This window comes from Haemaphysalis longicornis, unplaced genomic scaffold (genome assembly GCF_048455015.1).
Source record: "Haemaphysalis longicornis isolate Haplotype H1 unplaced genomic scaffold, Haemaphysalis longicornis Haplotype H1 scaffold_5, whole genome shotgun sequence".
Lineage (NCBI taxonomy): Eukaryota > Metazoa > Arthropoda > Arachnida > Ixodida > Ixodidae > Haemaphysalis > Haemaphysalis longicornis.
In genome coordinates, this window is record NW_027526385.1 from 116,652,168 (window position 1) to 116,679,980 (window position 27,813).

At 47.7% G+C, this 27,813-nt stretch overlaps 1 protein-coding gene across 1 annotated transcript in view; it reads left to right on the plus strand.

Annotated features, from left to right (window-relative positions):
• Positions 1–516: 516 nt before the first annotated feature.
• The window catches only part of LOC144138699 (uncharacterized), a 37,205-nt gene continuing 9,908 nt past the window's right edge, over positions 517–27,813 (plus strand). Inside the window, exons 1-4 of the mRNA XM_077671100.1 lie at positions 517–704; positions 4,910–5,025; positions 10,307–10,435; positions 22,152–22,282. Of these exons, the coding sequence (XP_077527226.1) occupies positions 686–704; positions 4,910–5,025; positions 10,307–10,435; positions 22,152–22,282 (395 nt within the window). The 5' untranslated portion in view covers positions 517–685. The remainder of the gene's footprint in view (positions 705–4,909; positions 5,026–10,306; positions 10,436–22,151; positions 22,283–27,813) is intronic.

Sequence of the window (27,813 nt, forward strand, 5' to 3'; positions counted from 1 at the left end):
TCATCGTAAACAATGAAAAGCATAGCCGACCTAAACATGAGTGCCGGCACGGCCGCTTTGCACGGCCGGCATGGTACTTCGTACTAGTTTCGGCGATCAACAACGACGACCAAATCCAAGAAATAACAACAAAAAACAGGTGACGTCACTTCCGTGGGGCGCTCCAGCCGGCCCCGATCGGGCTAGGCTGGAGCACCCCGGGGGAAAGGATCCCCGGGGTGCAGCAGCCTTTGCCAAATGAATTACGCGTGCAAATTCTCGATAAATATTCCAGAACGCACAAAGTGCACGTCTGGTTGTGCAAACCATAGAGTTTGTGCAGACGACACGTAAAACACTAAAAAAACGCAAATTTAAAAAAAAATATCTTTAAATTTTCTTTTCTTGAAATGTAGCTTATTACATTTAATGAGAACGTTTGGCCTTCATTAGCGCTAAGAGTTAAATTTTGGCTTCTAAAACTGAGCCTGCGTGTAGCGCCGCCTATGCTTCGTTGCAGATTTGCGTTGTCGCAGCCTTCCTTCTATCATCCTGGGAATTCGTCCGCCGCCATCGCGTCTCCTCGAGCCTCCCGTGCGAGCGTTTTCTTCGAGAGTTTTCACCGATCTTCGCCGATCTCGCTGGTTGCGGGTTGTTCGTGCCATCGTATCGTTTCGCCTAGCTTCAGCCGCGTCGGACTGTCAAAATGCCTCCCCGAGGAAGAGGTAGGTGGTGGCAAGCCTAGGGCTACGTTGTGGAGGTCCCGAGGCGTGCTGCCGCGTCCTTTTATTTCACCAGTCGTTTCTCGGGGCAAAAGTTGCACAACATCTCTGCCTAAGCCGGGCGGAAGCTGATCTGGCTGCAGTGCGTACTTTACTTAGCTCGGTAAAAACTTCAGCACTGCGCCGTGGTCGTGGTTTAGGAAAAGCTCGGTTACCGCGGCATATGTCGCCGCGCTAACAATGGAGACACGCACGGGAGGCAAAGAATTGAACGAGCGTTCACTCTTTCGTCAGTCGCTGGCGTCTTCCCGCCTTTGGGAAAGAAAACTTTCCAGCCGTCGGGCTTTTTTGGTGCCGTGACGTTGCCTTGCGTCTGGCGCAGCGGTGCGAGTTTGAATGCCCTCGAACCCCCGGCCGTTATATCGAGCTCCATATATATGGAGCGATATGTGTATACAAAACGTGATGCTTGTGTTAAGCAATGAATTCATCATTCACTAATCTCTGTGAAACTCGAGACATGTAGTAGTACTGACCGCAAGTCGCTCGATCGCTTTCGGTTCTACGTTCACAAGTAGACCCTCTTACGTCATCCCGCTACGCGTTGTGTGCAAATGTGGTAGGTTATGGGAAGCGATAGGGAAGTGTTTTGTGCTTCGTCGTTAAAATTGTACTTTTGGGCTAAGCGCACAGGCATTGCCTGGACTGTTCCCATCGCCGTCATAATGCGACGCTAATTAGACCGTTGCCGCTTGGATTTGAGGGATAATTTAAACTTTTGTAGCTTCTGAAAACCAGAGGTTTTCCATTGAAAGTGTCGTAATTACCCGAGCAAAAGGAAAAACAAATGTTTTAGGAATCACTACGGCGGGGCGTTAAAAAATTGCATTATTTTGTTCATTACATAGTAAAGAGGGTCTTTAGGTTGTACAATTTGTGGGGGAACTATTTAAAAAAATTGCCAGTACCAGCTACAAGTCATGTAGAGACCGCTGAATTCCAGGTAAAAGGAAGCTAAATTCCAAGAACAAGTCGCGTGCTACTATCAAACACACGTTAGCGTGCATATTTAGGTAGAGACTGAGAATAAATCGCTTAAACATGAAGAGAGTCGGTCATCGAAGGCCTATTGTGCGTGTGGTCAGAGCTTGTGGGAGGTAGCTTACCAGAATTGGTCGAAGGCCTGGACTTGTAAACGTTGACGTACCTGCCTGAAAAGCACGCAAACAGTGCATGTGACAGTTTTGCATAGCTAGCGTAATCGGTGTTGCATACACATCTCCCGTGCTCGCCATTTGTTGCAAGGAATGAGAGGTCGGGTGAAATTTTGGCTTTATTGTGAGATCGCGTAGCGGGTGTAATTCTTCCTTTCAAGGATAGCAAGTGTTCAGGTTAAGATTCAAAATATTGTTCTAGAGGGTTGAATTGCTTATTCACCATTGCACATTCGTGCATCGTCAGACCGCAAAAGCTTACCCAGCAGCTTGTTTGCTGCTAAACAATGGTCCACTGTTCCGTGATGTTTACAGAGCTTCTCTTAGTCTAGTCAACAATAGTGGTTGACAATGGCTAGTTGCTTTCCCGTTGCAGCAGTGTTAAAGCGTCACAGCTGTTTTTGTCAGTTTTCACGAAGACAGTGCAGACAGATTTATCCGTGCATGCAAATCAGAGGGTCCTGTCCTTCAGGGTATTTACCAATTAGGAATTTCTGTTTGTAGGCAGGTTTTATAGAACAACTTGGCCGTTTGGTTCTAGCTGAAGCTTCAGTGAAACTTGTGTGATGGTCCAAGCAAGTTCATAAATTGTCTGCTCGCATCCAACGTTTGCGCAGTCTTTTGGTCATTCTAAAACAAATAAATAAAAGAAGAGATACGACAAACATGCTGTGGGTATGGTGCTGAAGCACAGTCGGCGTGCAAGTTAAAAAGGTTTTGATAAGCCTTGTGCACAGCTGCATATCGACGTATACTATGCCCGTTGACAACTTAAGAACGGCACCGGAAGTTGCCGCTGTGCCTTATCACCGTAGCCGGATGTTTCTCCGCGCGGCGCAAGTAGGGCGTTACTGGGAATATTTTGAACGTGGCGTGAGACGTTCCCGTGATTTTTTGTACTTAATATGCTCATAAACGACTCCAGTGAGGACAAACAAACTGCGTGAGGCAAGGCAGACGATGTCACGCATTCATAGCAAACCCCATTGAAAACGCGCGCGCACTGACGTCACGGGTCCGGCGCTTTGGCGGAGTGATACACTACATGACGTGGTGCCGTTCTTGAGTTGTAACCGAGTATAGAGGGAAATCTCTTGCTGCAGCTGTGTGCCGTCATGGAAGCCGCCATAGCAGGCCGGAAGCCTTTCTCCTGTACTTGTCTTGACTTGCAACGTGCCTGCTTGTAGCCTGGGTGACAAAGGCAACAACAGGGCCAAAATTTTTTTTCTTGTTCAGGTTGCTTGGAGCTCTTGAACATTGCTGGCATATTTTTTTTGCAAGTTATAGTTTTATAATATAAAACAACTTTAACCAGTCATTATGGTTTATGTGGCCGCTGGCAACTGTTGAGCCAGTTTGCGAGCTAATCCAAGTAACGGAGAATGCTTCTTGTAGTCACATAAGGACATGCCCGTTGAGGTGTGGCTCCTGTGTACACTAGTGCCAGGTTTTCCTCTAGTATAGATCAGTGCGAAACTTCATGCTTGTGTCATGTGAAATATTATGCATGTGTACTGCCAGAGCTCATTATGGTAGGTCTGTTTAGAGTTAGAGCCGGTTTTACCTAACACAGTGACCTAAGTTGTATTGCGTAATGAGGGGTTATCAAAGGTAGCATCGCTATCTGCCCTGTTTGGATTAAGGGGTTCAAGTGTAATATGTGACAGTTAAACTGCAATGTATCTAAAGCTGGTCGTGCATTGATATGCAGTTGGGGGCAACTGTGTTTTTTATTACAGGCCAACGGCACTCAAAATTTCAACCTCCTGGAAACGTTATAGTCCGTATAGCCTGCCTAAAAAAATGGCATTTCACGGGGATACCAGTCATGTCCCAGTTGGTTTGGTGGTGCGTACTGTACGTTCAAAGTAAATTTGACCCAGGTTAAGTGCAGTTGGCCTTTAAGCCCCTTGAGAACAACACTCTGTTAACCAGCTTTTTCTGTTTGCTTTTGCAAGTCCACAAGTATTTTTATTATAAACAGCTGAGTTTCCCCGATGTCAGAAGTACGGTATCAAACTTTTTTTTCAATCTCTCGCTGCCGAAGACCTGTTTGGTGTTTACTATTTTAAAAACCCAGGCACAAACAGGTTAGGAATATATTTAAATGTAATCCTTTTATACCTGAAGTGGAGCGTTCAAATTTATTCAACGGAACAAGTACCATTGAAAGGAAGAAGGATGTTTTCTTCAAAGCGTTTGGAAAAAAATTTTGCAAAGAGTATTTTCATTGGGAAACTGCAGCTAATTGGAGTTTTGGGGCATTCTTTGCTTATCGTGGTCCGGCTACACTCGGGTACATTTTAAAAGATCTGCGCCTCATCCCGACAGCTGGCGGTTCCTCTGCGTGCTGGCACAGAGTGCATTACTGTGGGGGGTACTTTGAACGTGACGCCAATCGTTTCCACGATTTGGACTTAATCGACTTATAAATACAGCTATGATGAAAATGGACTACAAGAGCAAAAGTGGGAAAAGTTACGCATGTTGTTTTCAACCGGGTTGAATTGCTCTGGCGACCCGCCGTGGTGGCTCAGTGGCTAAAGCATGGTGCTGCTGAGCACGAGGGCGCGGGTTCGATTCTCGGCCGCGGCGGCCGCTCTTCTGATGGAAGTAAAATGCAAAAACTCCCGTGTGTACGAGATTTTGGCGCACTTGGTTAAAGATCCCCGGGTGGTGAAAGTAATCTGGAGCCCTCCATTACAGTGCGCCTTATTGCCTGCGTTGCATCGGTGCATTCAACCCTACAATCAGTCAATCAATCAATCGCTTTGGCGGAGTGATACACTACATGGGCCCTTCTTAGGCCCTTCTTAACATGTACAGGGGTGTAGTCGGCTCCACCACGCTGCCACATGAGTGTTCTCACCAGCAATCCTGTCCTACCCAAACTATGCACGTTTTTGCTCTCCTTTAAGGAAGCGAGGGCCTGTATAGCCAGCCTCTTCCTTCCCTTGTCCCTGAATGTGACGAGGATGCTCTCCTCCCCCTCAGGCCGTGGGAGCAGCAGCCGTGGAGGAGGAGGCCACAAGGGCCAGCGGAGACACTTCACCAACCTGGAGGAGCTGGAGAAGGAGAAGGAGAAGGAGGAGAGGACCCGCCTGTGGAAGGTGAGGAGAGGGAACACTCTCGTACCCGTCTGCCTGGAGCGAGCGGCTATCTCGCCTGACGTAGTGGCCTCGAAGTGCCACTCTGAACAACTAGACTGATTGCGCAGTTGTGTTCAGAATTACACCGACCGACATGAGTTCTTCTCTCCTCGCCTGCTTGAACTTGGCAGTGTTGGGGAGAATGGGCACAGTGCTTGTGCCGCCTGATTGAGGTCTGAGGCTGCGCTTTTTTTTCTTTTTACCCACCTATCTTGCTTGCATGTGCAAGCCGAAGCATTGATCAGTAAGGCTTCGGAACCTCGGACCTTACAGATCAAGCAGGGAGAGGCCGACTGTGTTCACCGGCAGAGTGGGATTTCAAAGGCCGTGAAACTCAAGACGCGTGCTCTTGGCTTGGGTGTGGCACACAGGCACTGCTGCTGCCTTTCCGTCTCGGCCCGCCTGAGCGTTCTTGTGATTTCGACGGTAGTGGAGTTGTCAGTGGCATTCGTTTTTGAGCGTTTTCAAAACCCTGCTTCTTGTGGCGAGTGTGGGGAAAGGAAATGTGTTGAATGTGGCTTACCTGCATTTTAAAGGAGCGCTGAAGTAGGTTCCCAATATTGTTATTTACAGTACCAATTTAAATCCTGGAATGTGTAGGCCATAGTTTCTCAAAGTGGGTTCCGCCGAACCTAGGGGTTCCGCGAGCCACTGATAAATTTTCCCTGGTTCCGCAGTCGCAAAGTCTTATATGGTGAACTTGAGGTGCGATCGATCTAAGGAACCTCCATTACTCACGCCCGAGTGTCAGTAAGCACATCTCGGCGCATAACAGAAACGCGCGAGCTGCGCTATAAATCTCGCCAGCAGCTTGTAGCCAGCCAGACTCCCAAAACGGGCCACGTGGTTAAACTATTGCACTTGAATCTCGGTCTTATATTTCCCCCATGCGCATTTTTCCTGTTTGGAGATAGGTGCCGCTAGCGTACGCATTCGCGTAAAGTCGACGGGAAAAAAACGATACCATTGCTTCCTTTTGAATTTATTGCACGTTAATGTAGCATGAACAGAATGAAAAATGGTGGGAGGGGGGGTTCCTTGGCACTTAACGGAACTTAGCAGGGTTCCCTGGGACCAACATCCTTGAGAACCCCTGGTGTAGGCAATGATCTGAGATTTTTTTTCTCTTGTTTTGGTCGGTTCTGCATGTTATGCTTATGTTATGCTTATTAGTTACTCACACAAACTGTTATTACTTGTAGTGTCTTATAACTAAACTAACTTACAGTGTATCACAAAATAGGGTGTGGCACCGTAGAAGCATATCCAAATACGCTTTTTTCTTGCCAAACAGAAGATGAAAACGTCAAGAGGCAAAAGATGCTTACTCAAAACCTTGAGATGCTTGGCTGAAACAAGCGCAGAAATGCCTGTCTTAATCACCTGATGGCGTTCCTATGGGACTTGATAATTCATGACCCGCGGGCTTAAAAAGCATCGGGTACTCATAAGAAAAGTTTTACAAGTGCATAGAGATGTTTGCTTCTTCTAGAAATGTATCACTTCTTTACTGAAATATACAATAAACGGGAAACGTATTTTGGTTTATGGAGTTTTCACCAGATGGCGCTAGCAGTCTAGCAAGCAAGACTTTTCTTTTTTTATTTCAGTACAGAAGTGACATATCTTTAAGATAAGCAAACTAGGCCATTCTGAACATTTATATGTATTTGTAAAGCTTTTTGTATTGGTGCACGATGGTTTTTTGTTGTACGTGAGTCATGAAGTAGTTACTCCCATTGGAATGTTAAAGGAGTACTGACACCAATTTTTGGCGTTAATATTATTGCAAAGTTCGCTTCCTTTACTTAACAGAATACCCTGGCTGAAATATGAGCGGCCTGCAATGCGAAGAACATACTTTAATTGGATCTCATTCATCGCGCCGACGGTACAGCACGCGGAGCGGCAGTCAGCAAATGGACATCAGTGTGACCTCATCCGGTTGTAGCCAAAAGAAGTGACGCGGACAATGCTCGTCAAAAGCTCGTGACGACCCGCCGCGGTGGCTCAGTGGCTAAGGCGTTGCGCTGCTGAGCACGAGGTCGCGGGTTCGATTCCCGGCCGCGGCGGCCGCTTTTCTGATGGAGGCAAAAAGCAAAAACGCCCGTGTGTGCGAGATTTCGGCGCACGATAAAGATCCCGAGGTGGTCAAAATTGATCCGGAGCCCTCCACTACGGCGCGCCTCATCGCCTGCGTTGCGTTGGCGCGTTAAACCCTACAATCAATCAATCAATCAAAAGCTCGTGACGTCACTTCACGCAGCGAGCGAGTGCTGGCGCATTCACAAGTGGTCGCACGTACCCCAACCTACAGGCATAACCACTGCCCAGAAAGGCGCTGTTTGCAAACACAAAGTTCCACACACTGGAAAGGAAGCGATAATAAAGCTCGGAATCGCGATAGAAGTCGCCATCAGGACTTTCATTGAAAGCGGTCATCGAATTTCCGCCGCAATGGTAGGCCTAGCACCTTCAGGCAGCTCAGCCGTTCAGCTCTGGCGGCGGCGCGGTCGAAACAACGCCCCCACCAGCCTCCGCAGTGTTTTGACGTCCTCACAAGGCGGTGTGGTCATGCCGGGATTCTGTCATACAGTCAAACCTCGATATATCGAACACGGGTATATCGAATAATTGCCTGTATCGAACACTTTCTATATCACGGGGAAAATCACATGCATTTTTAATTTTTTATTTCGAACTGGGACGGACATGAAATGGGTATATCGAACTCCGCCACCCCAGACTGCCCAGACCGCTCGCGCTTTGTTGACAGGCGGCGAGCTATCCCGCAGTACCCTGGAGGATAGTGGTGGTGCGATGTGCGTTCCCGACTGCTGCGCATCGGTTCCACCGAAGCAGAATTGAACGGTGCAAAAGAAGAATGCGAGCTTGAAGAAACCTGGGGCCAGCTGGAGCGCTTTGTTGGGGCTGAGCCACGAAGCATGATGTGCATTGATGACTTTGTTGGCGCTTGGCGGTCACGACAGCACCGGAACGACGGCGGAGTTGACGGACGTGGAGATCCTAGCGGAGGTTACTACTGAGCGCACAAACGAAGACGCAGCCGAGGTTGTACCCGCAAGCGCTGCTAGTGCCCCGCTTCCGACTTCGACCGAGGCTTCAGCGGTTTTGGCCCTACCGCATCGCTACTGCAGCGCTATAGAAGGCACCGGCCTGTCGCTAGTGGAACGTTTGGACTACGTTGAGGAAGTTGTGTATAACACGCCAGGCTACCCTGCTGTAGTACTTTAAGCCAAACGAATAAATACTTTGAAGCACCAAATAAGTATTTACGGCAAAATTCGTTCATTTATTGATTTGCACCAGTTTATGACTCGTTTTTTTACGTGATTTTATATATCGAATTATGGTTATATCGAACTATTTCGCGGGCACCGCGCTGTTCGATATATCGAGGTTTCACTGTATACGCCTTTTGGGATGAAAACGCGGGAATTTGAAAGAAACGATTTTCAGGATGTAATTAATTATCGCGCGCTGAATTGTTTAAAGTGCCGTTTCAGGTTCGCCAGACCATTACGCATCGATAAAAACAATAAAAGTGGAACATAAAATCTTCGTTTCAGTAGTACCTTTAACAAGCGAGTCCTCCTTAAGTTCCTGCAAAGGGGCGATTTCCGTATTCGATCAGAAAGGTTCTTCTGTCATTGTGCTCTACAGTAGGATGAAAAGGTGCTTGCACAAGTAGGTGCTCCCAAACATGGCAATGATATTCGCCCCTTTCCAACTGAATGCAGCATGCTTCATCCAGAGACTAGTAGAATTGCCGCACTCGCTTGTCCTGAAACGCTTACGTCATTGTGGCACTACGCTGCAGCTCGAGAAATTTCGTCATCGGCTTGCATTGAAGAGGGCAGTGAGAAAACTAGGCAGTCCTTGGCGGGGCTGCTTATGTATCCGATTTGCCTCTCAAATTCTTTCTGAGATTGCGTAGAAGTCTGGAAAGCTCAGAAAAGCCGTCTGTGCTAAGGCTATTGTGTTTTTTGGTGAAGTGGATTGTTTTTTTTTTTTCTTTATGCCGGAATTTGTAGGCTGCGTGTTTGAGACAGTGAGTGTAGGGCGTATTGTAGAGAATTCAGTGTGGGCTTTGGCTCGTTTTATAGGTTTTTATCTTCACGCATACGTAGCTGGTTCATCCAGTGGGCGTCGAAGCCTCATCACAGTTGAAATGAACACTGGCTAGGAGAACTCTACAAAGACAAAAGTGGCTTTGGATCCAGTACGAAATTGTTAAGCAAGGCCTGACACCCGACATTTTTGATGGTTTGAAGAGCGGCAAGTGTGAATAACAGTGAAAGTTTGCTAGGAAGGGAGGGGTGGTAACAGCTGTTTAACATGAAACAAGATACCAGCACAAGGCAGGGCCGTAGCTTGGCCCTATTGCATGTTGCAAGCTTCGAAACCCACTCTCTGCATTCTGCTCAGAATTTTTTCACTTTTAAAGGTAACGGGGACGTGCATTTAGAACTCGGGTAATGCTGGCAAATGGTTTACATCAGTGGCAATGATTGGGGTGTAACAAATAAAAAAGGGGTGGTTGCATTGCACGAGCCACATCTGTATTTCCCTGACCTACTTAGTGTAGTTCCGGCAGACCCAGTTGTGTCATATTGAGCCAAAACATGCACCAGTTAACATTTCACAATGTTTTCTTCCCTGAAATGTGCCCAAAGCCTCAGAAGAAAATGAGGGTGGTGTCGGGCAGCTGAGGTTGTTGTTGGCTGGATAACGGTGCGTACACTTGCGAGTGTAGTGGTCGACACAGCCCCTACTTGTGGCTGGGACCGCAGTGGTCTTTATTGGCCACCTGCATTATTTGCTTATGACGATCAGTTGTGCCTCTTGTATGCGTTGAAAATCTTGTCAAACGTGCAGGCACGAGCCGGTCTTTAATGCCGGCATGCTTCGGCGCTTGCCTTCTTGAGGATGCCTCCCCTTTTTGCTTTGTTTATGGAGCGTCATTTTCTCACATGTTTGTCTTTTGGTGTGGCGCGTCAGTGTAGAAGTGATGTTAAAAGTAACAGGCAGGAGCGGTTCACTAAAAGAGTAAAGTTTGCCAAGCTCTTAAAGTGTCCTGCTGAATCAAAACAGCTAAGGCTGCATGTAGCATTACGTGAAACAGAGTGAATGCCTTCCATCCTTGTTCTTTTTCTTCTTTTTGAGGGGTTGGGTTTTGCCTCAAAAGAAAACACTCTCAATGCGATTCTCTCGATGCCAGGCCCAGCGCGGCGAAGGAGACGACGACGAGAGCGGCTCTGGGAAAGGCAGCGGCAGCAGCAGCAGCAGCGACGACAGCTCGAGCGACGAGTCTGAGGACGAGGGAAAGAAGGGCGCCGGAGAGGACCAGGTGGGTTCCCACGGCCGCTTACGTCTCATGGGCATGGTTTTTAGTCCGTCACAGTTGGCCAAAGCATACTCTTATGCTAATACAGTAGAACCGCGTTGATACAATCTCGGTTCGTATGGTTAGTGCGCTTTCAATTGTGTACACTATAAATTACCCGCAGTACGTTTCTTACCAGATAGTACGTTTTCGTAGCTAGTACGTTTTTTTCCTCACATTTTTTTGGAACGTATCAACGAGGTTCTACCATACATACCAGAGGGAAATCTGGTGCTTGAGTCCTGATGAGCCACGGTTTGGCAAGTATGCCATTGTGCACCGGTTAGGAACGTTCCATGTGTGCTTGGCATGGCTCACAAACAGGCTTAAAAGTAGACGTCTGTGGCTGCAAAGGGGCAACAATATTAGTTAAAAAAAATATTTAAACTCAATGAATCATTAGAAATATGAGTTCCAGAAAGATTTTTTTTTTTTTTTTGTCGGGGACTATCTGGAAGCTTGATGCGAGTCTGAAACAGAGGAGAAATTTTACCTTGTTTTGTAAATTTTAACTTTGAGAACGAAAAGCAGCCATATGGCTAGCCAAGCCAAGCCAATGGAGAAATGTTGCTGGCTGCTATTGCAGCCCCCACAACAGCACGCGATTGCAGTGACAGATTTCCCTGTTAGTACACATTAATATGAAACGTAGTCAACCATAGTGCTTGTGTTTGTCGGCTTGGAACGTGCACTCTGGCTGTGTCATTGTGTTCTTCTGTGGCCAAACTTGTATGGGCATTTTCCACAAAGATCGCTTGTTAAAGCTTGCATCTCTGTGGAAGATTTTTGCTCCCTAGGTGGAGTGTTGTTTTCTTCTGTGGAGAGAAAGAAATTTTTAACGCCTAGGCGCAGCTTTTGTGACCTGAGCTTCGAACTTCCGCCCAAGCATCTTTGTCTAAGTTTGGCTTGGGCCGTAATTTTCTTCTAAGCTACTACTATGTAAGGACTGGTGGGATGGTTAGATCAGAATTGTAGACTGTCAAAGCTTTGGGACTCTCATTTGTGGGTGGTGTCCTTATTATTGGCAGCCGTTCAGAACCACACAGTGCAATTTAGTGTCGCCAACTATTTGTGAACTGCTAGTATTTCATCATTTATAAAGCTACTCTTATTCTCAGTGACGTTGCTGTAGCAAAAAAAAAACAACTAACATTTGTGTTTTTTTCTTAACCGAATACATTACTTCATTATTTCTGTCGCCTGCAACTTGGCTTGCGTTGACCACAGCTTCGAGGTAGGAGTTCCTAAGTGTTGCACAAGTAGGTACTCTTACTCATTTACTCGTTCATACCGAAAACGTGTGACAGCTAACACTTCCCCACACCATCACCAGCATCGCCAATCCAACAGTTTTAAAGCCGCCATAACTACTAATGTCGCACACTCATCTCTGAAACTCATCTCCGAAAGTGTTTGGACAACTGACTAAAACTAAAAATCATCCCTGCTTTGTAATCCTCTGCTCTATGGGTTCTTATCCTCGGGCTAACAGCATGGGCATTTTATTTAAATCTATGACTGCCCAATTTTTTTATGGCGAGATCTCACTTCTTACCTGGATTTTTTTGTGTGCTTGTTAGGGAGAAATTTTATGCTAGTAAAGCGCCATGATGCTGTGCAGGATGTGTAAACACCTTTTTCAAGATTAACTTATCGAGCAGAAAAGTTCTACACAAATCAAGCAAATTAGTACTTAAATAATGACAAAACCTACGAACTAGAATGTCCAATTGTTAGGGAGACCTTTTTAGTATGGTGTTCTTCAACACAATGAACCGCAGAGGCAGCTGGCAGCTACACCCTGCCAACATGGCCCAGCATCTGAAATAAGACGGAGCTACGCAGATGAAGAAATATGCACTGCACCTGTTGTCTAAAACGTACTTGAGACGATCTACACGTTTCTGTGTCTTGCCAAAGGATGGCTCAACATGCCCACAATAATCTTTTTACTCGAGTTGTCTCGGGAGTGGCAGGGAACGTGCGTGTATGGTTGTTCGAGTTACTTTGGGACGAGCAGTGAAAGGGCATAACAGAAATGCTTGTGCTGGCTGCAAATGTCCCCTCACTGACAAATCTTAAATGTGTGTTCGGCAAAGGAATGTGGTTACAAACTTGTACAGAGGGTCAAGACCAAGATTGGGGCTGGTGTGCAACTAGCTTCTGTGTGTTTGGGGTAACTGCCTTATTGTTTGTTAAAGGAGCCATGAAGACAAAATACAAGTTGCGTTTATTAGAAAGACTGCTTAGTCCTGATAACAATGATACCAATATCATCGCAATCTTCGAACAAATGACGGAGATGTTGAAGAAAACGTGTGAAGCAGTCGCGACCCCCTAGCCAATTTCCCGCAACTTTTCTATGACGTCACGGAACCTTGTTTGTGCGATTGGCGGCTACCTAACTGACCTGTCACGACGACACATGACTGGACGTCTGTAATGGGGCCTCTATAGTTCCATTTGACTGCATCACTTGAATGCTAACGTGCAGTTAACGCACTGAAAATTATGCTTTATTTCTGGCCCGTATGACGTCATTCTTGCTCATAACACGTCACTGTGGCGCAAAATTTGAAAGTTTTTAAATACTTCTTGCTTTTTTTTTTTTGTTAAAAAACATCTTTTGCGGCTGTAATGGAGCTGAGTGAGATACTGAATTCTAGTTCTTTTAAATTAAACGAAGTTGTAATTTCTCTTCATGGCTCCTTTAATAGCATTATCTGGGTTTCCAGGAGCACAAGACTAGACAGATTGTTTTCCTTATGTTCTAGTACCGTATTTACTCGCATAATCCTCGCACTTTTTTTCCGGAAAAGTCAATGCAAAGTTAGGGGTGCGAGAATTATGCGGGAAAAAAAAAATTCCGGTGCACAGGGTTGCCAATTTGCCTTATGCCAATCCCGCTAAATGTAGCGGTCGTTTTTTGTATAGGTAAGCTCAGTGTTGCCAACAGCAGCCATTTCTTTTTATTTTATTATTTACAACGTAAACATTCTCCCGTCGATCAGTGATCATGAAATTGCCGCCTTTGCTTTCTGGCGCGCGCCCTATCTCGTCGTCGTATGTGCGTGCCCTACTCCAGTAACGCACGTTGAAGTCGGTGACGCCGAAGTGCCTGCCTGCGGCACGTTTGCCGTGTTCGATAGCGTACTCTTTCGCTTTCAATTTGAAAGCGGCAGTGTAGCTGGCGTTCCTCCCCATGGCGAAGCGGCACCAAGCACAAAACAATTAGATCAAAAAGTTCTCAAAACGGCAGCGAGCTATCCACCACTGACGCGAGTGACTCACTGACTGAACAGCGGGACCACGACTGCGACACGACCAACACGACGACACGACAGCGGGCTGCGCGAACACCGACTAGTTGCGCGCACGCGAAACATGCGCGAAACCGTCTAAAGGACAGTGTGAGTAGCGTGTTAGGGCGCCTGTTAGGGAGTAGCCATGCAGGTTGTTAGGGCGCCTGGATGGCCTTGGATACCGAACGGAGAGGCGGCGGGGGAGGGCGCGCGTTGGAGAGCGCGTGCACCATGCGGGTTTCGCGAGCAGGCAACTTTCGCCGCTGCAAAGTTGGGGGTGCGAGGATTATGCGAGGAACCAAAAAATTCAAGTTTTGGTGGCTCACATTAGGGGTGCGAGGATTACGCGAGTGCGAGGATTACGCGAGTAAATACGGTAGGTAAAAGAAAAAGAAGAATGCAGGTTTAAAAAAGTAACCAATCTTGTGCGTCATTTGACTGTGTCAGCGTAAAGCTAGGCTTTGTTACACGGAGAGTGTTGACAGGGGCAGATTGAGGCAGCCAGGTTGTCGGGATGCAAAATACAAGCACAGAGGTGGAGTTGCCTAATTGCGGGGATAAGGCACTCCCGAAAAGCACCTGTCCTCTTGCCCTTTACCCACGCGTCACCGGTGTCTTGCAGGAAAGCCCGTAGCCACTAGAGGAGCAAGCCAGTGCATATTTGCAACAGTCGATCACAGCTGCTCATAATGAAATGCACCGAGAGGCAACCTAGCTCAAACTTGTTGCAAACAGTATAGTATTTGTATGTGTGTTCTTAGTGTGGGTTTCTTGTTTTTTTTTTTTTTTTTCTCTAGTGTTTTTTTTACCAGAGCATTTGTTGTTTCCGGCGTACATACCTCGGTAAAACTGGGTGCCACTCAGTCGCACTCGCACAGAAAAATGTATTTTTCCTCACGCATGCACTCACTCACACTCGCGCTCACTATGCGCCCTCCACCACTCGCATCCACTTGTGCTCACACTCACCACTCGCCATCGCCACTCGCACTCACTTGCACTCGCACTTGCCACCCATGCTCTCCCCTCGCAAGCGAATATGTGCAGCTGACCTTCCATGAGTCATGAAAACGAACAGTATCAGTGCATTACGGGGTCAGAAGTCCGTCCAAATCATATTCATAAATCAACATGCCACCGGAGAATTAATTACAGGGTGCCCCATAGCAGCAGCTCAGTTACGACATATTTCTGAAGCTAAAACCAATCTCGCCATTAACCAGCATCACAGCAAGCAGCCCCTGCACCGCATATCCAACAGCAAGTGCAAGCGCAAGAGTGGCAGTCACCGTGCTAAGCCCCGCAAATGGTGCGAGTGCACTGGAGTGCATTCGCGAGTGGTGAGCGGGGCTCACTGCGCATGGGGCTCGCACTCACTCGCACTCACACTCTGTCCAAAACGACGGGGAGGCTCACTCACCAATCACTCATGAGTGGTGAGTGGGGGGTGTGTGAGGCCACTCGCGAGTCAGCCTGCCGACCTATGCCCGGCATAGCATAATTTCATGAATGCAAGTTCATTGAAACAACTGCCTGTTTGCGTTTTCAAACTTTCAAATGTTTCCCAAATATTTTTCTGATATGGAGCGGAATCAAACACCACATTATTTGCTTTGAAATTCAGAAGTCCCGATTATTCGCATGCCGGTTATCATCAGTGCTTGTTGTTTGGAGTTGCATGGTAGGAGGAACTTTCTGGAAATAAGGTTTGTGATGGCGTGTATTATGCAGCTAGCACTCAAGTACTGTCAATGCCCATTACAATAGACCTTCTTCGTCCAGAAAGAAAATGTCTGCTGTATCCGCAGTATGCAGTATCCAAATAGGGAGGAGGGGGTATTGGCCGCGAGGCCCACCACTGGAGAGGCTGGCGCTGCGATCGTTTTGACGTCACTTGTAGGATCACCGTTCCTACCTTGCTGCACAGTTGGCTTGCAGTGCGTGACACTTAGCTTAGGACGCGCGTTCTAAAAGTATTTTCGTGTTAATTTCCGTCGTTTGAAGTTAATTCTCAGTGCGTCAAGCGCAGTTTGACGTCATGGAGATTTTATAACCGTATCAACTGTGGTACATTCTCCGCAAACAACTTGAGCGTGGTGGCGTACGTGTGCGACCGAAGCATAAACTGCGGCTCGTTTCCCCGATCAACAATGTAGACTACGATGATTGCCAAGCTAAGTTTCTACATTTCCCTTGTTTGCAACAAATGTGTAAAGCAAGAAATCATGAAGCGTTTACTGCTCGCAGAAACGCTCCGCGCACACACCGCCGTGCCTGCCCGCACGGCCGACGGAGCAGCTCGAACCGACGCAGGTTGCGGCAGCAACAACTCGTCGCCACTTTTTAAAATCACGCTAGTTGTGGAAAAGTAATTCGACAGCGGTGAATGTGGATGTTAGAGTGGTGAAAAATTGTTCTAGGTAGTGTCATCAACTGTGGTTTTCAAAGCGATGCTCAAATATCTGCCGCGATCTACGCCGACCGTCCCCGAAGGTCGGTCTCGGCACCGCCGGCCCGTTCACGCGCGGTGCGGCGAGCGGCCGAAGGATATGTGCCTGCGCGCAAGCATCGGCCGAGGCCGTGGCAAGTTCTTGATCATCGATCGCTTAAACGGACGCGGATACAAAGTTACGCATACAAGAAAGAGGGTGACAGTGAAGTGAAAAGTTGTATTAGGGACTCTCATTCGCAACTGTAACGATAGCGGCGAGGAAATATCTGCCGCGACGTTAAGCCTAAAGTTCCCAACATTCGATTACGTGCACCCGAAGCCGGCGGCGAGCGGTTCGAGAAGACCCTTTCGTCGCGCGCGCGCGTGTTGCGTTTGGGTTCCCCCATCACTTTGGGTGGGGCCCCCAACGCTCGGTTCTCCTATTTTAAAACTCCCAATTACCCGAATTCATGAACGACGTGTTTCGCCTCGTACACAGCCTCGCCTTCTGTGAGCAATCGTTAGGTTCATTGATGCTAGAGGAAGGCAGGCTCACTGTAAACATAAAAGAGCCCACGTTACAATTATACATTCCTACGCCTTAGTCCTAATGAAAACTAAATATAGCCATGTCCAAACCCGCTCGCAGGCGTTGAAAACTCGCGTTCGTATACTATTTATACATTGCGGACAAGTTGTCGCGAAAAGTAAACATATCAGCCGTGCAGAGTACAGGCTACGGCAGTGATCGTTAATCAAATCCGGGAATAACTATGTGCGCATCATAGCAGTACTTTTAAGCATGCGCGGTGAAGCAATCCGGTCACCGTTCTCACGTACCGTATAATGCGGAATATAGGTCGAGATTTTTTACAGAAAAATTTGCCGAAAAGTCACCCCTCGACCTATATTGCAGTCATTTGGCAGTTGTCATCTGGCGAACAGGCAGCCCATCGAGCCCATGCAAACCCCAAAGGCACCATCGCCATCGCCACCACCATCAATCGGACGCGACGCCATCTTTGTTTTGTTGCTTCTCTCGCTGTCGGCGAATGTGTGCGTGCTACCGTAAAATTCCGAGCAAGCGCCCCCCCTCAGCAAGTCGGAATTACTGGCAAAGTGGAGGGGGGGCGCTATCCCGGAACGGCACGAAAATTCAAGATGGCGGCGACAATTGTTTTTACGAAAAAAAAACGCAGTGCGCGTGGTTTTAAACTTTCATTAGTAAGATGAACTTTATTACGCAAAAGATGTTACTGTTAGTTACTTTGGAAACCATTGCAAAACTTAGCAGCAAAAAAAAAATTGTTCGCAGCACTCTGCTGCCCCAGTCTTCGGGTGCCACGGCTTGATCTTACTGCTGTTCGTCACTTTCGAAACCATCGAAAGACTCCTCAGGGTCTGTAGCAAAAAAAAAAAAAAAAGTTCGGCGCACTCGTCTTCGAGTCCGCCCCGGTCTTCTGGCACCACGGCTCCGACATCTGCCAGCCCGGCGTGCAGGTCGCCATCCTCGGAGCCATCGAGTGCGTTTGCAATGCCGCGCCCCTTGAAGCAGCGCGCCACTGTTTCCGGTACAGCAGCCCACGCCTCGGCAGCAAAATCAAGGACCTGCTGCCACGACGGCTTCTTAAAGTTGCCTTTTGGCGTCGTTTCGCCATCGCAGGGAGTTCGCGGCAGTCCGGAAGGCGCTTACTGCTTCCGCAGATTCCTCGGGTGTCCTCTGGCTCTCGTTCATGGCGCGGCGCATTGCAACGCCAAATCGCTGCTTCCACCTGCTTATGTAGTGGCTGGAAGCTACAAAGTTACCCAACTGCATGCTGCTTGCTATTTTCACAGCCTCTTCAGACAGCAGCCGGTTGCTAACGGCGCGTCCCGCGCTTCTTTCGCGCTCTAAGAACTCGAATAGCGCATCGTCCACGTACTCGCTGAACAGTGGGACGCCGTTGCTTAGCTTCCGTTGAAGTTTTGCTTTTCCGAAGTTTTGCTGAAGGAGATTGTCGAAATTCTTCACCCATTCCCGTATGCGCTTTCGGTCGAGCTTGAACTGTCGAGAGGTCTGGTGCACGTTTTTCCCGTGCTCTAGGTGCCATCGGATCACCTCGATTTTCTTTGCAACGGTGTAGGAATGCATGACCTACCACTGCCAAAACAAAGTAACAAATGGCGCATAGCGTTCGGTTGAAGCAGGATTGGATTGGATTGGATTCTTAGACTGGCTCCGGCAAGCCAGTGTTGCCTGCACGCGGTGCGTGATAACTGCGCGGAGGGAGGGGGGGCGCTTTCCCGGAACGGCGCGGAAATTTGAAATTAGCCCTGAAGTGGTGGGGGGGCGCTTGCACGGGTGGGGGCGCTTGCTCGGAATTTTACGGTATTTTCTTCTTGCTCAAAATGAGTTTAGGCACTTGGTGCCAGTTCACAGCAGCATTTAAAAGAAAAGGTGGGGGTTTTCCAAGGCCAATGACGTGTCCGCCTTGCGCCAGTTCGGTATCACCAAAAGAAGTGTTGCTAGCGGCGTCAGCTGAAGGGGCAGCTCTCGGTATGCAACACTCAGAAGACCTCGCTTCATGAGCGCTGCTCTGTGCACTTGTGGTGCTGTACAAAGGGGCAAATTTTGTCCGCTAGCGTCATGCGATGTCTATACGAATGGATACCCCACCCCAAGATGTTTGCTGACCGCCTGCACAGACTGGCTGTCGCTACGGTCTGCACACGAGTGTCCCATGCTTTGCGCTCGCTTCACGATGACATGGTTTTGCGAGTGTTTAAGAAGTGCTGCATAAGCAATTCCCTGGACTGCACCGAGGACGACCTGCTGTGTGGGCGACTGCGAACCAGAAGCAGTCGTCCGACGATACTTCAGGAGTTTTAAATGAGTAATCTGAGACGAAACAAGTTATAGTCTCAATAAAACAATGGTTGGTACCCACTTATTTTTTTTTAAATTTTTCGGCTACAAGGTAAGGGGGTCGACCTATATTCCGCCTCGACCTATATTCCGCATTATACGGTAGTCATTCATTTACCAGGCAAGGCGAGCAGTAGGCGCGGTGAGATCACAAGTGAGCGACGCGCTTCCGTTGCTGTTACAAGGTGTTTCCTTGCACACACAGTCTCGTACATGTCCCGTCGCAAGTATTTCATAATGAATTTACAGTGTACTTTTCTCGGCATCAGTTGCATCGTCCTTGGCGTTAGCTGGCTGCGTACGAGCTGTGGGGCGCGGCGGTGTCGCCGGGAAAAAGCGAGTCGCTGATTGCTCGCTCGGATTATTTGGGTTGCAGACAACTTTTTGGGGTAATTTGCATCAAATCCACAAGGAGCGGGGAGGGGGGGGGGGTACGGTGGCCACACACACACGCACACGCACACACACACACACACACACACACACACACACACACACACACGGCCGCTTGCGCACAGGAAATGGGTTGTAGCAGACGGCAACCCGACCCGGCGTCCAACAAGTGACGTCATTCGTAGGTGGCGTCACGGTATGTCCTCGGGGCCAATATGGGCATCAAATGGGAACCGTGACCAGTATTGCTCATAAATGCTACAGACAATCAATTCTTTCTACGTGCCTGCATCATCTGGGACACCATTCACACGAGGAGGAGATCTGAGCAACACTGTTTTTGAAGCTTAGTGCTGGCGCTTGGAAAAGGCCTAAGTAGAGATGCATGCTAAACTGGGCAAATAAAGCAAGAATGTAATTAGGAGGAATTACTAACCGGCTGTAAAGATCAGTTGTGGCCAGCAGAATTAGCTAAGGACTTCATGATGAGTTAGGCTTACCCGAGTCTCGTTTGTCAAGCAGTTCAAATCGCTGCCTAATGTTCGCCAAGTCTCTTGCATATTATGACTAGAAAAACAGCTGGTACAAAATATCCTAACAGCGTACATCAGTGAAACCAAAAGTTAGACCAGTTGGATGCTGCACGGCCAGTGTGCGATGGACTGCAGCTGTGTCCTTGCTTGAGGCAGTCCTTACCTTTTCATCGAACTGGGACGATGTATGTGTGGGAAGAAAAGAACGCCGAAGTTCACTGAACCTGACCTTTTTATTACACAAAATACTGCGCGATGAAGGAAGACTTGAGCTCAGACCACATCAAAAGAGCAGACCTGTATGCTGGGTGCGCTGCTTCACACATTTAAAAGTGCTTTTTTTTTGGGGGGGGGGGGGATCTCACCGGAGTCACATTTTGTGGTGGCATCCTTGTTGGTGACTGTGAAGGTGACCGTCTGCTTAGGCAGGCCATTCTTCTGGTGTTGTCGGCCTTTTCTTTGCCACTTCTGGCAGTGTTAATTATGCTCAGTTTATCCAACAGTGAAATTACTTTCCAGTCGCTTATGGCACGGAAAAAAACAGGCCACAGGCACTGACAAAGCTCTGCTGTGCCAGTGACCTGTTCTATGCTGACAATGCTGGCAAATATAGCAGTTTCTGCGTCAAAATTACATAAAAAGCATATGTGGTGTCAGCACCGCACAAGTCCATTATTCTTGCCCGAAATTTGGCCTGTTGTAGCCGATAGTCTGCTGCAGTTGGGTCTGTTACAAGCACAGTTGATCCTAATGGGAGACCAAGCAGACCGACAGAAGTAGTCTGTTCTTGCTGGATCCACTGTAACGAGCGTAGGCTGTATTGCGAGCAGTAGGAAGGCTTGCAAAATGAATTGGTTTACGTACAGAAGTTGGGAAGCAAGCTAATACCATGTGCAATCACCAAACCTACCAGGAATGACTTCTTTAAGCCGCCATGAGCAATTTCTGTTGACAGGGTTTAACACTTTGATGCTTGTGTATATGAAGTGGCCTAGTTGGACTCCTCAGTGATTTTAAAACTTTTGGTTACCAGAAGAGGCTTGCTGTTGAAAACTTTCCTGCAAACTTTTTATAACACCGGGCTCTAAGCCTGGATAACCTCTCGGCCTTTCCTTTCGCTTTTCTCCTCCTCCTCTCCATTGATTGTGCCTTCTTGTGCATGTGAAATTCATGTTTCCTTACTACCTGTCCACAAGTATTCACTTGCTTTTGGGGCTGCCAGCCATTTCTTACTGGTGTTTTTTTTTTTTTTTTTAGATTATGGTGTTAACATGCTGAAGCTGCAGCCAGACTATGAGGCGCACTGTAGTGCTCCGGATTAATTTCCTCCACCTAGAAGGTGATCTTTTAACATGCTCCTAAATCTCAACACACTGGCATTTTCGGTTTTTGCCTCTATCAGAAATGCAGCCGCCACGGCCAGGATCGAACCTGTGTCATTGGGCTCAGCAGAACAATGCCTTAGCCACCGAGGCATTTTTTTTTTCTTCTTTTTTTCATAATTGAGTGGGATGTTTGCAAAGCAGCAGCAGAAATTGGTGCCTGTCTACCCATGTCCCGAGCTAAGTTACAACAAAAGTGCGGCTGACAGCTGGGCATAAATCATAGTACGTTACTCGACGAAATCACTTGGCTGCAATAGAGAGCTCCGTCACCAGTGCTGCTGTGTACCGGCTAGAGGAAGAGAGTGTTGAGAAACTGTGCTGGAGGGTTTGTGCTGCCGTTGTAGAACCGCAGGCGGGACCTTGCATGATGATTGTAAAAAAAAAAAAGAGCAATCATCAAGCAACACTAGAATACAATGTCAGCAAATAAACACTCAGCATAAAACAGAGAAAGATGAATACAAGAGCCAAAGAAAACCAAAGAAAAAATATTACACGAAGAAGCAGGAACACTAAAAAACAGAGAATACAACTGCAACCTGTTTAAAAATGGGGATATGAATACCACATCAACAACAAGACATGATACTACAGTTACAATTCAATCAAACAGAATGGTCTAACAAGAAAGTCTTTAATTTGGATTTAAAAATGCAAAGTGAATTAGAACACGTTACACTGTTTGTTCCTGAAGTGTTTGTTTAAATTGGCCCCCCTCCCTGCGCGTGCAGTCCAAGGCGAAAGGAGTGGAGCACCTGATTGAGGTGCAGAACCCAAACCGGGTGGAGAAGAAGCCCAAGAAGGTGGCCCAGCTCGACGAGAAGGACCTCGCCGAGGCCCCGCAGCTGTCGCGCCGGGAGAGGTGAGGGGGGCATCCCTTCTTCTCCGCTTCTCTTCTGTTCTATCTGTCTGCTCCCTTTTGGGAGGTGCGTGCACTTCTACTTGGGCGGAGAGAATCTGCTGCTACGTGGGGCTCCCCTGGTTGAGGGCTGGCTCCTCCCGGTTCGAAACAACGCGAATACATGCATTTGCGTGCCAACACTGCCTTGCTTCCAAACGACGGTAATAATTGGGCAAACGACGGTAAATGACGGGGCACGGCGGCATCTCAACTTGGCTGGTGAGCTGTGCACACTTGAATTTATCGCGACCGCGCACTCACCAGTGTTGCGGAATGGGCATCCCCATTCCATTCCAATTCCATTCCGAGGAATTAAATCTTGCCGTGATTCCATTCCTTTCAATTCCTAGGAATTACAGAATTTAGCCCATTCCCACTCCTGGAATGGATGGGCAGTTCAATTCCATTCCTTTAATTCCTCAACGTAAAAACTGCCTCAGGCGCTCTATCGAATTATCGAGGAATGCAACATGAATGTGACGTTATAACAAATGCGTTGAAAACTGCATAAGTATGCAAAAGGTGTCACTCGTCATCGATTTGGGAGGTGGTAGCAGCTTGGTTACCTATCTGATATCTCGTGCAGAACAACCACCCTTTTGATGCAAAAATTTACCATACTTTCCTTAGGAAAGTAGAGAGAAGCGCGAAAGCTAAACGTGCGTCATCAAACTTTAGCTGAAAGTGCGTCCAACTCCAAATCTTCAAAGACCCAAATCACAAATGAAGAACAAACCCATGCGACGATTTTTCGCGCACTAAGTAAACAAATCTACGAACGATGTAAATGCACGCGGTTACGTGGTTTATGAGTTGAAGGTACTCTTGTACTCCTTCATGATCGACGCGTGTATTGTCTTATTTAGAAATGTTCTTGTTTTGTGATTTTCAAGTAGCCGTTTTGACACAATGGAAGCACGGTTTCAGAGAGAGAGAGAGAGAGAGAAATACTTTATTTGAGGTACCCTGTTTCACGCTTGCGCCGTGTGTCCAGAAATGTTATCAGAGCTTTTCGGTCGAGCAACCGGTCTATGGGAAATGCATTAGTTTTTTTTACAGAATGCCATCGGTCCCACTAAAACAGCTTTTGCTTTAAAAAAAGGGCAGTGTCACACTGCCCCTTTTTGCATAATAAGTAGCAGGATACCACCACATAATATAGTATTCGCATGTTAGCATGTTCTAACGGTATGTTCTTGTGTGACGCGAGATGAAGCAGCCATTACGTTGATGCCTGCTTTTTCCGTTTCCTTGCACAGTCTGTCGCGTTCTATTTTGCTATCTGCTTTGCGTACCGTCATACCAGTGTAATTAGTACATGTCGATAGCTCACAGGCATGTCGCGCGGAGCTTTCTCACATATGTACACGCATTCTATATGTTTACGAGAATGATTTCAAGTGAATTTGCAGCAGTGAGCACTAATGCTGCTGGGCAGCGTCACGTAACACCGTTAAGTTTTGAATTCACCGAAGGAAAATGGCCACCGCTTCCACGTTGACCAACATTTCGCTTGTTTATTGCACTGGCCTTACCTCAGCCCAATCCGTTCAATACAAGAAATTAATTAACACCCTCTCGCCCTCATTTAAAGTGACAGAACCATATCGTGACAGGAGCCCTGCAAAATAAAAAAGTATGGTCAGACAGTTTGTTTCCATGAATGTGCAACCAATATGCACGAGGACATGATGAAAATTTTGAAATGAGGCCTTCCTAGATGAATAGCTGGCGATTCTCCAACTGTCAAGCCGACGACTCAGGCTTCACTGATCAGATACGTTTGTACCCAGGCGAAAAGGCCACCTGCACAGAAACAGAGCAACCAAATCACGAACCAGTTTGGCACAACTGGAGGAGAGGGCTGCACTTTCGGATCGAAGTAAATCACGGTGTCGCACTGCTCAGAGCTGCAAAGACACTCGCAAACAAGGACGCTGCAGCCGGAACTGTGAAAAACAAACTCCCTTTGGCAATTGTGACTTCTGCATTGTCGTATTTAATATCTAATGTAATCGTACATCCCAGCCGCCGACTACCGTATCAGAGCGTGAAGGTAGAAAGCTCAGTAACACATCTGAAGCTCGCTTCTTACGCCAATGGCGGGTGCCGGGCCAGGCATGCACATGGAGCCCTCACCCACAATTTTCTTTTTCTGCCTTGGTTTTGATTTTTTGGGGGCCCCTGGGCCCCGCTGCAACAGACGGACGGAGGGTCGAGAGGTTGGCACCATATTCGTTGGAGATGCCTGCCGCGTCGGCTTACAAAGTAACGGAGGGTGGGAGGAGAACGCCAGGCAGACTCGTTGTTTCATGTTTCATGCGCAAACGCATTGTAATGGTAGCTGCAAGATTTCGCAGCATCAGCTTGCGGTGAGAAACACCGTGGCTTCGGATGCGCGCCGTTCGTATCATCCCCCCTCCCTGCTTCTCGATGCTATTCCCCGCCTGCTGGCCTGTGCACGCAGCGCGTGCCACTGAGACGGCGGTCTGCCATCGGCGCCACGGACAGTTGTACAGGGAAAGCTATGCCGCAAAAAGCCTCCCAAAGTATAAAGAGCCGACCTAACGTCGCCATCGGCAAGAAGCGCTTGCACAGCTCGAAGCTCATTTCCCACACGCTGCCTCAGGCTACGCGCATTTGGTTGCTCGAAATGCAGGGTATGCGTTCTTGTTTTCGTCGCTGGTGGTAGCTTTCAGATAGACCGACACAGCCGTCGCCACAGACTAATTAGGTAGCCGGAAGGGGCCAGCGATTGAACGCCGTCGTCTAAAAACCACCATTCCATTCACATTCCATTCCGGGCAAAATGCACTTAATTCCATTCCCATTCCATTCCAGTACCTCGAAAAGATGGAATGAATCCGGAATGATTCCAATTCCGGAGTGGTAACTCCGCAACACTGGCACTCACTTATTAAGATAGGATGATGCCGGTTCAAGGCTAAATGTGAAAACAATATTTTTGCTTTTGACTGGGAAGAATGGTAGAAAAAAAATGCGACGGCTGCTGCTCACAGTGCATACAAGATGGCGGAGCGGCAGCAAGGGCACATTCGTGCGGCGGGATTTCAACTGGATATGAATTGGCTGTAGGTCTGGCTTAGCCAGCCGGGCTTGTGCCTCGTGTAAGCACGGCCAGCCATGTCGTTATCACTGGCAAACAATGGCGTCTACTTACGAGTTTCTTTTTGTTTATGGGTGGTAGTATAGGGCCACTACACATGTTTTTGGCGAAAGTAAGCGCCCTGAATGTATAAGAAGTTGCGGATGGGTGGCATTTTGCATGCTTTGTTGTAATATAAATGTTCAGCCCAGCCCTACTGAGCGAAAATTTCGTTGAAGCGAAAGCAAGCCTGACAAATGGTTCGTTGTGGCGAGGACTTTGTTAAATTGACTTGTATGGCTAGCCGACGGGGAATTGGAAATATTTCATTGCAGTGGAAATTTCGCTGAAGCGGAGTTCTTTGTAGCGGGATTCAACTGCAGTATGAGGCAGAGATGGAAAAAGGTGGGAAAGAAGGAACAGAGCGACAATACGGCCTTGAAAGACACTCATAAGCAGAGAGCTCAGAGAGGGGGGGAGAGAGAGAGTGTCATGAAAGGAAGAAACTTGGATCGAGCAGGCGAGGAAAAGCGGGTGTCTGGTCACTGCCGTGGGGTTACATCGTGTGTTTTCACATTCGTCGGCTTGATGGGACCTTCACATTCACGGTCCGCCGGCCACCTGGACTTTGACTTGTCGCAGTTGGAGTGGTGGCGTTCTACTGCCGCACGGGCCGTTGAAGGTTAACTCCCACCCGCCAGTACCCGCCTGCTTGCTTGTGTCCGTTCAGCAAGTGGTCTGGCCTGCCTGCAGACCTTTGCACATCAAGCAGGGTGAAATGGTGGTTTTAAGAATACACAAATGTTGGGATGAGGTGGCGAAGTGGTGTAAAAGATCCCACCAGGGTCCGTCGTTTGAAGCGGATTGCGTGCATCCGACTGTTGCATAATCGGGGTTTCTAATGCATTGTTTCGATGGGGAGTTTGCCAGGACTGCGGTGATCCGTCGTAAGAAGTGGGTCGTCATAACACAGACGTATCACCAGTGTTCCGCCGTACCACTTTCACATGGATCATGAAGCTGTTGTGGCAACTGCCGCCATAACGCAGTTTCGGGTCGGAGCCCTCGTGGTCAGCAGCGACAGTGCAGCGTGATGTGTATGCTTCAAAAATCACTTTGGCCGGGCCCGTACCATTTGGTAGCGATGTTTTGGTCGCATTGTGAGGGTCTCTGCATTTGATTGTGACCTGAACAACAGCCAAGGCACACGCATGTCGCTGCTGACATGTCGGATCGGTGCCTGTTACGCTGCCCTCCACTCCCATACCTCGCTATCTCCTCGCCTTAAAATGTTGCATAGTCCTTCTTCGATGCATTGAGGAAGGTGAAATCATTGCTGATTAAATCAGCCATGCTTGATTTAGCGGTGCTTGTAATGCTTGGAAGGTCCATTGTCATATCGCTGGCCCAAAGAACTCTCTCAAAGAATGCCCCCAAGAACGTTGGGTCGCATTCCTTCACTTCTTTCTGCCATTTCTTGTCATGGTCACACAGTCCCACTCTAGCAGAGTCAAAGGTCACGGTTTTCATCATTTAGTGTGGTCAAATCGTTCTGTTAAAGTTTTCTTGGATGAACAAAAGAAGTTGACCACCGTAATGACCACCGCCATTAGCCCTGAGTCATGGCGGCAGGTACCCCTTTTGCATCATGTGATTTAATGATCCAGTAAGAACCCCCAAAAGCAGCGGAAGTCTCTCTTTCCTTATCTCTTTCTTTCTTTTTTTTTGATTGGATTGGAGAATTTTTGTTGAGCAATAAAGTCGGTAGCGTTCTTTGTCCAGAAAGGCAAAAGGCAGTGCAGTAGCCTGAGTGCTACCTTTAAAAAAAAAGTCTTCATGTGCAGTTAAAAAGTCGACTGACATAGCTTTTATATGAGGAAGACAGGCACTACCCATGAGAAATGGCCACAGTAGCGTCCACCTCCGCTGTTGTGCGGAGATGAAATTTGATCAAATGTGCAATTTTTGCCCTCAGTGTATATCATTCAAACGCATTTTTTCTTCACGAACTTCTAGCTCATATTATGTTCTCATTTTTTGTTTTTGAAAACTGAATAGTAAAAGATAATAAAACTCATAATGCAACTAAATGGAAAAAATTGACCAGTTTTGAAAAAGAAATGCAATTTTTTGTCTGGCGTATTCCTATAACTTACATCAAAACAATAAAACCGGGCATTGCCGTTAGTGTTTAGTTTGATGGATGGTTGATGCTGGAGTAGCTTTTTCCTTGAAGCATCACTGACGATTGGCTGTATTTTGAGCTGTCTGGATGGTGCAGATGTCCATGCAAGAAAGCTTGTTGAAACCTTGGTGAAATGATCATGGCTGGTGTTAAACCTAATTGGGCGAAGAGAAGCAGCGAGAGCTGCTGTTCCAAACTACC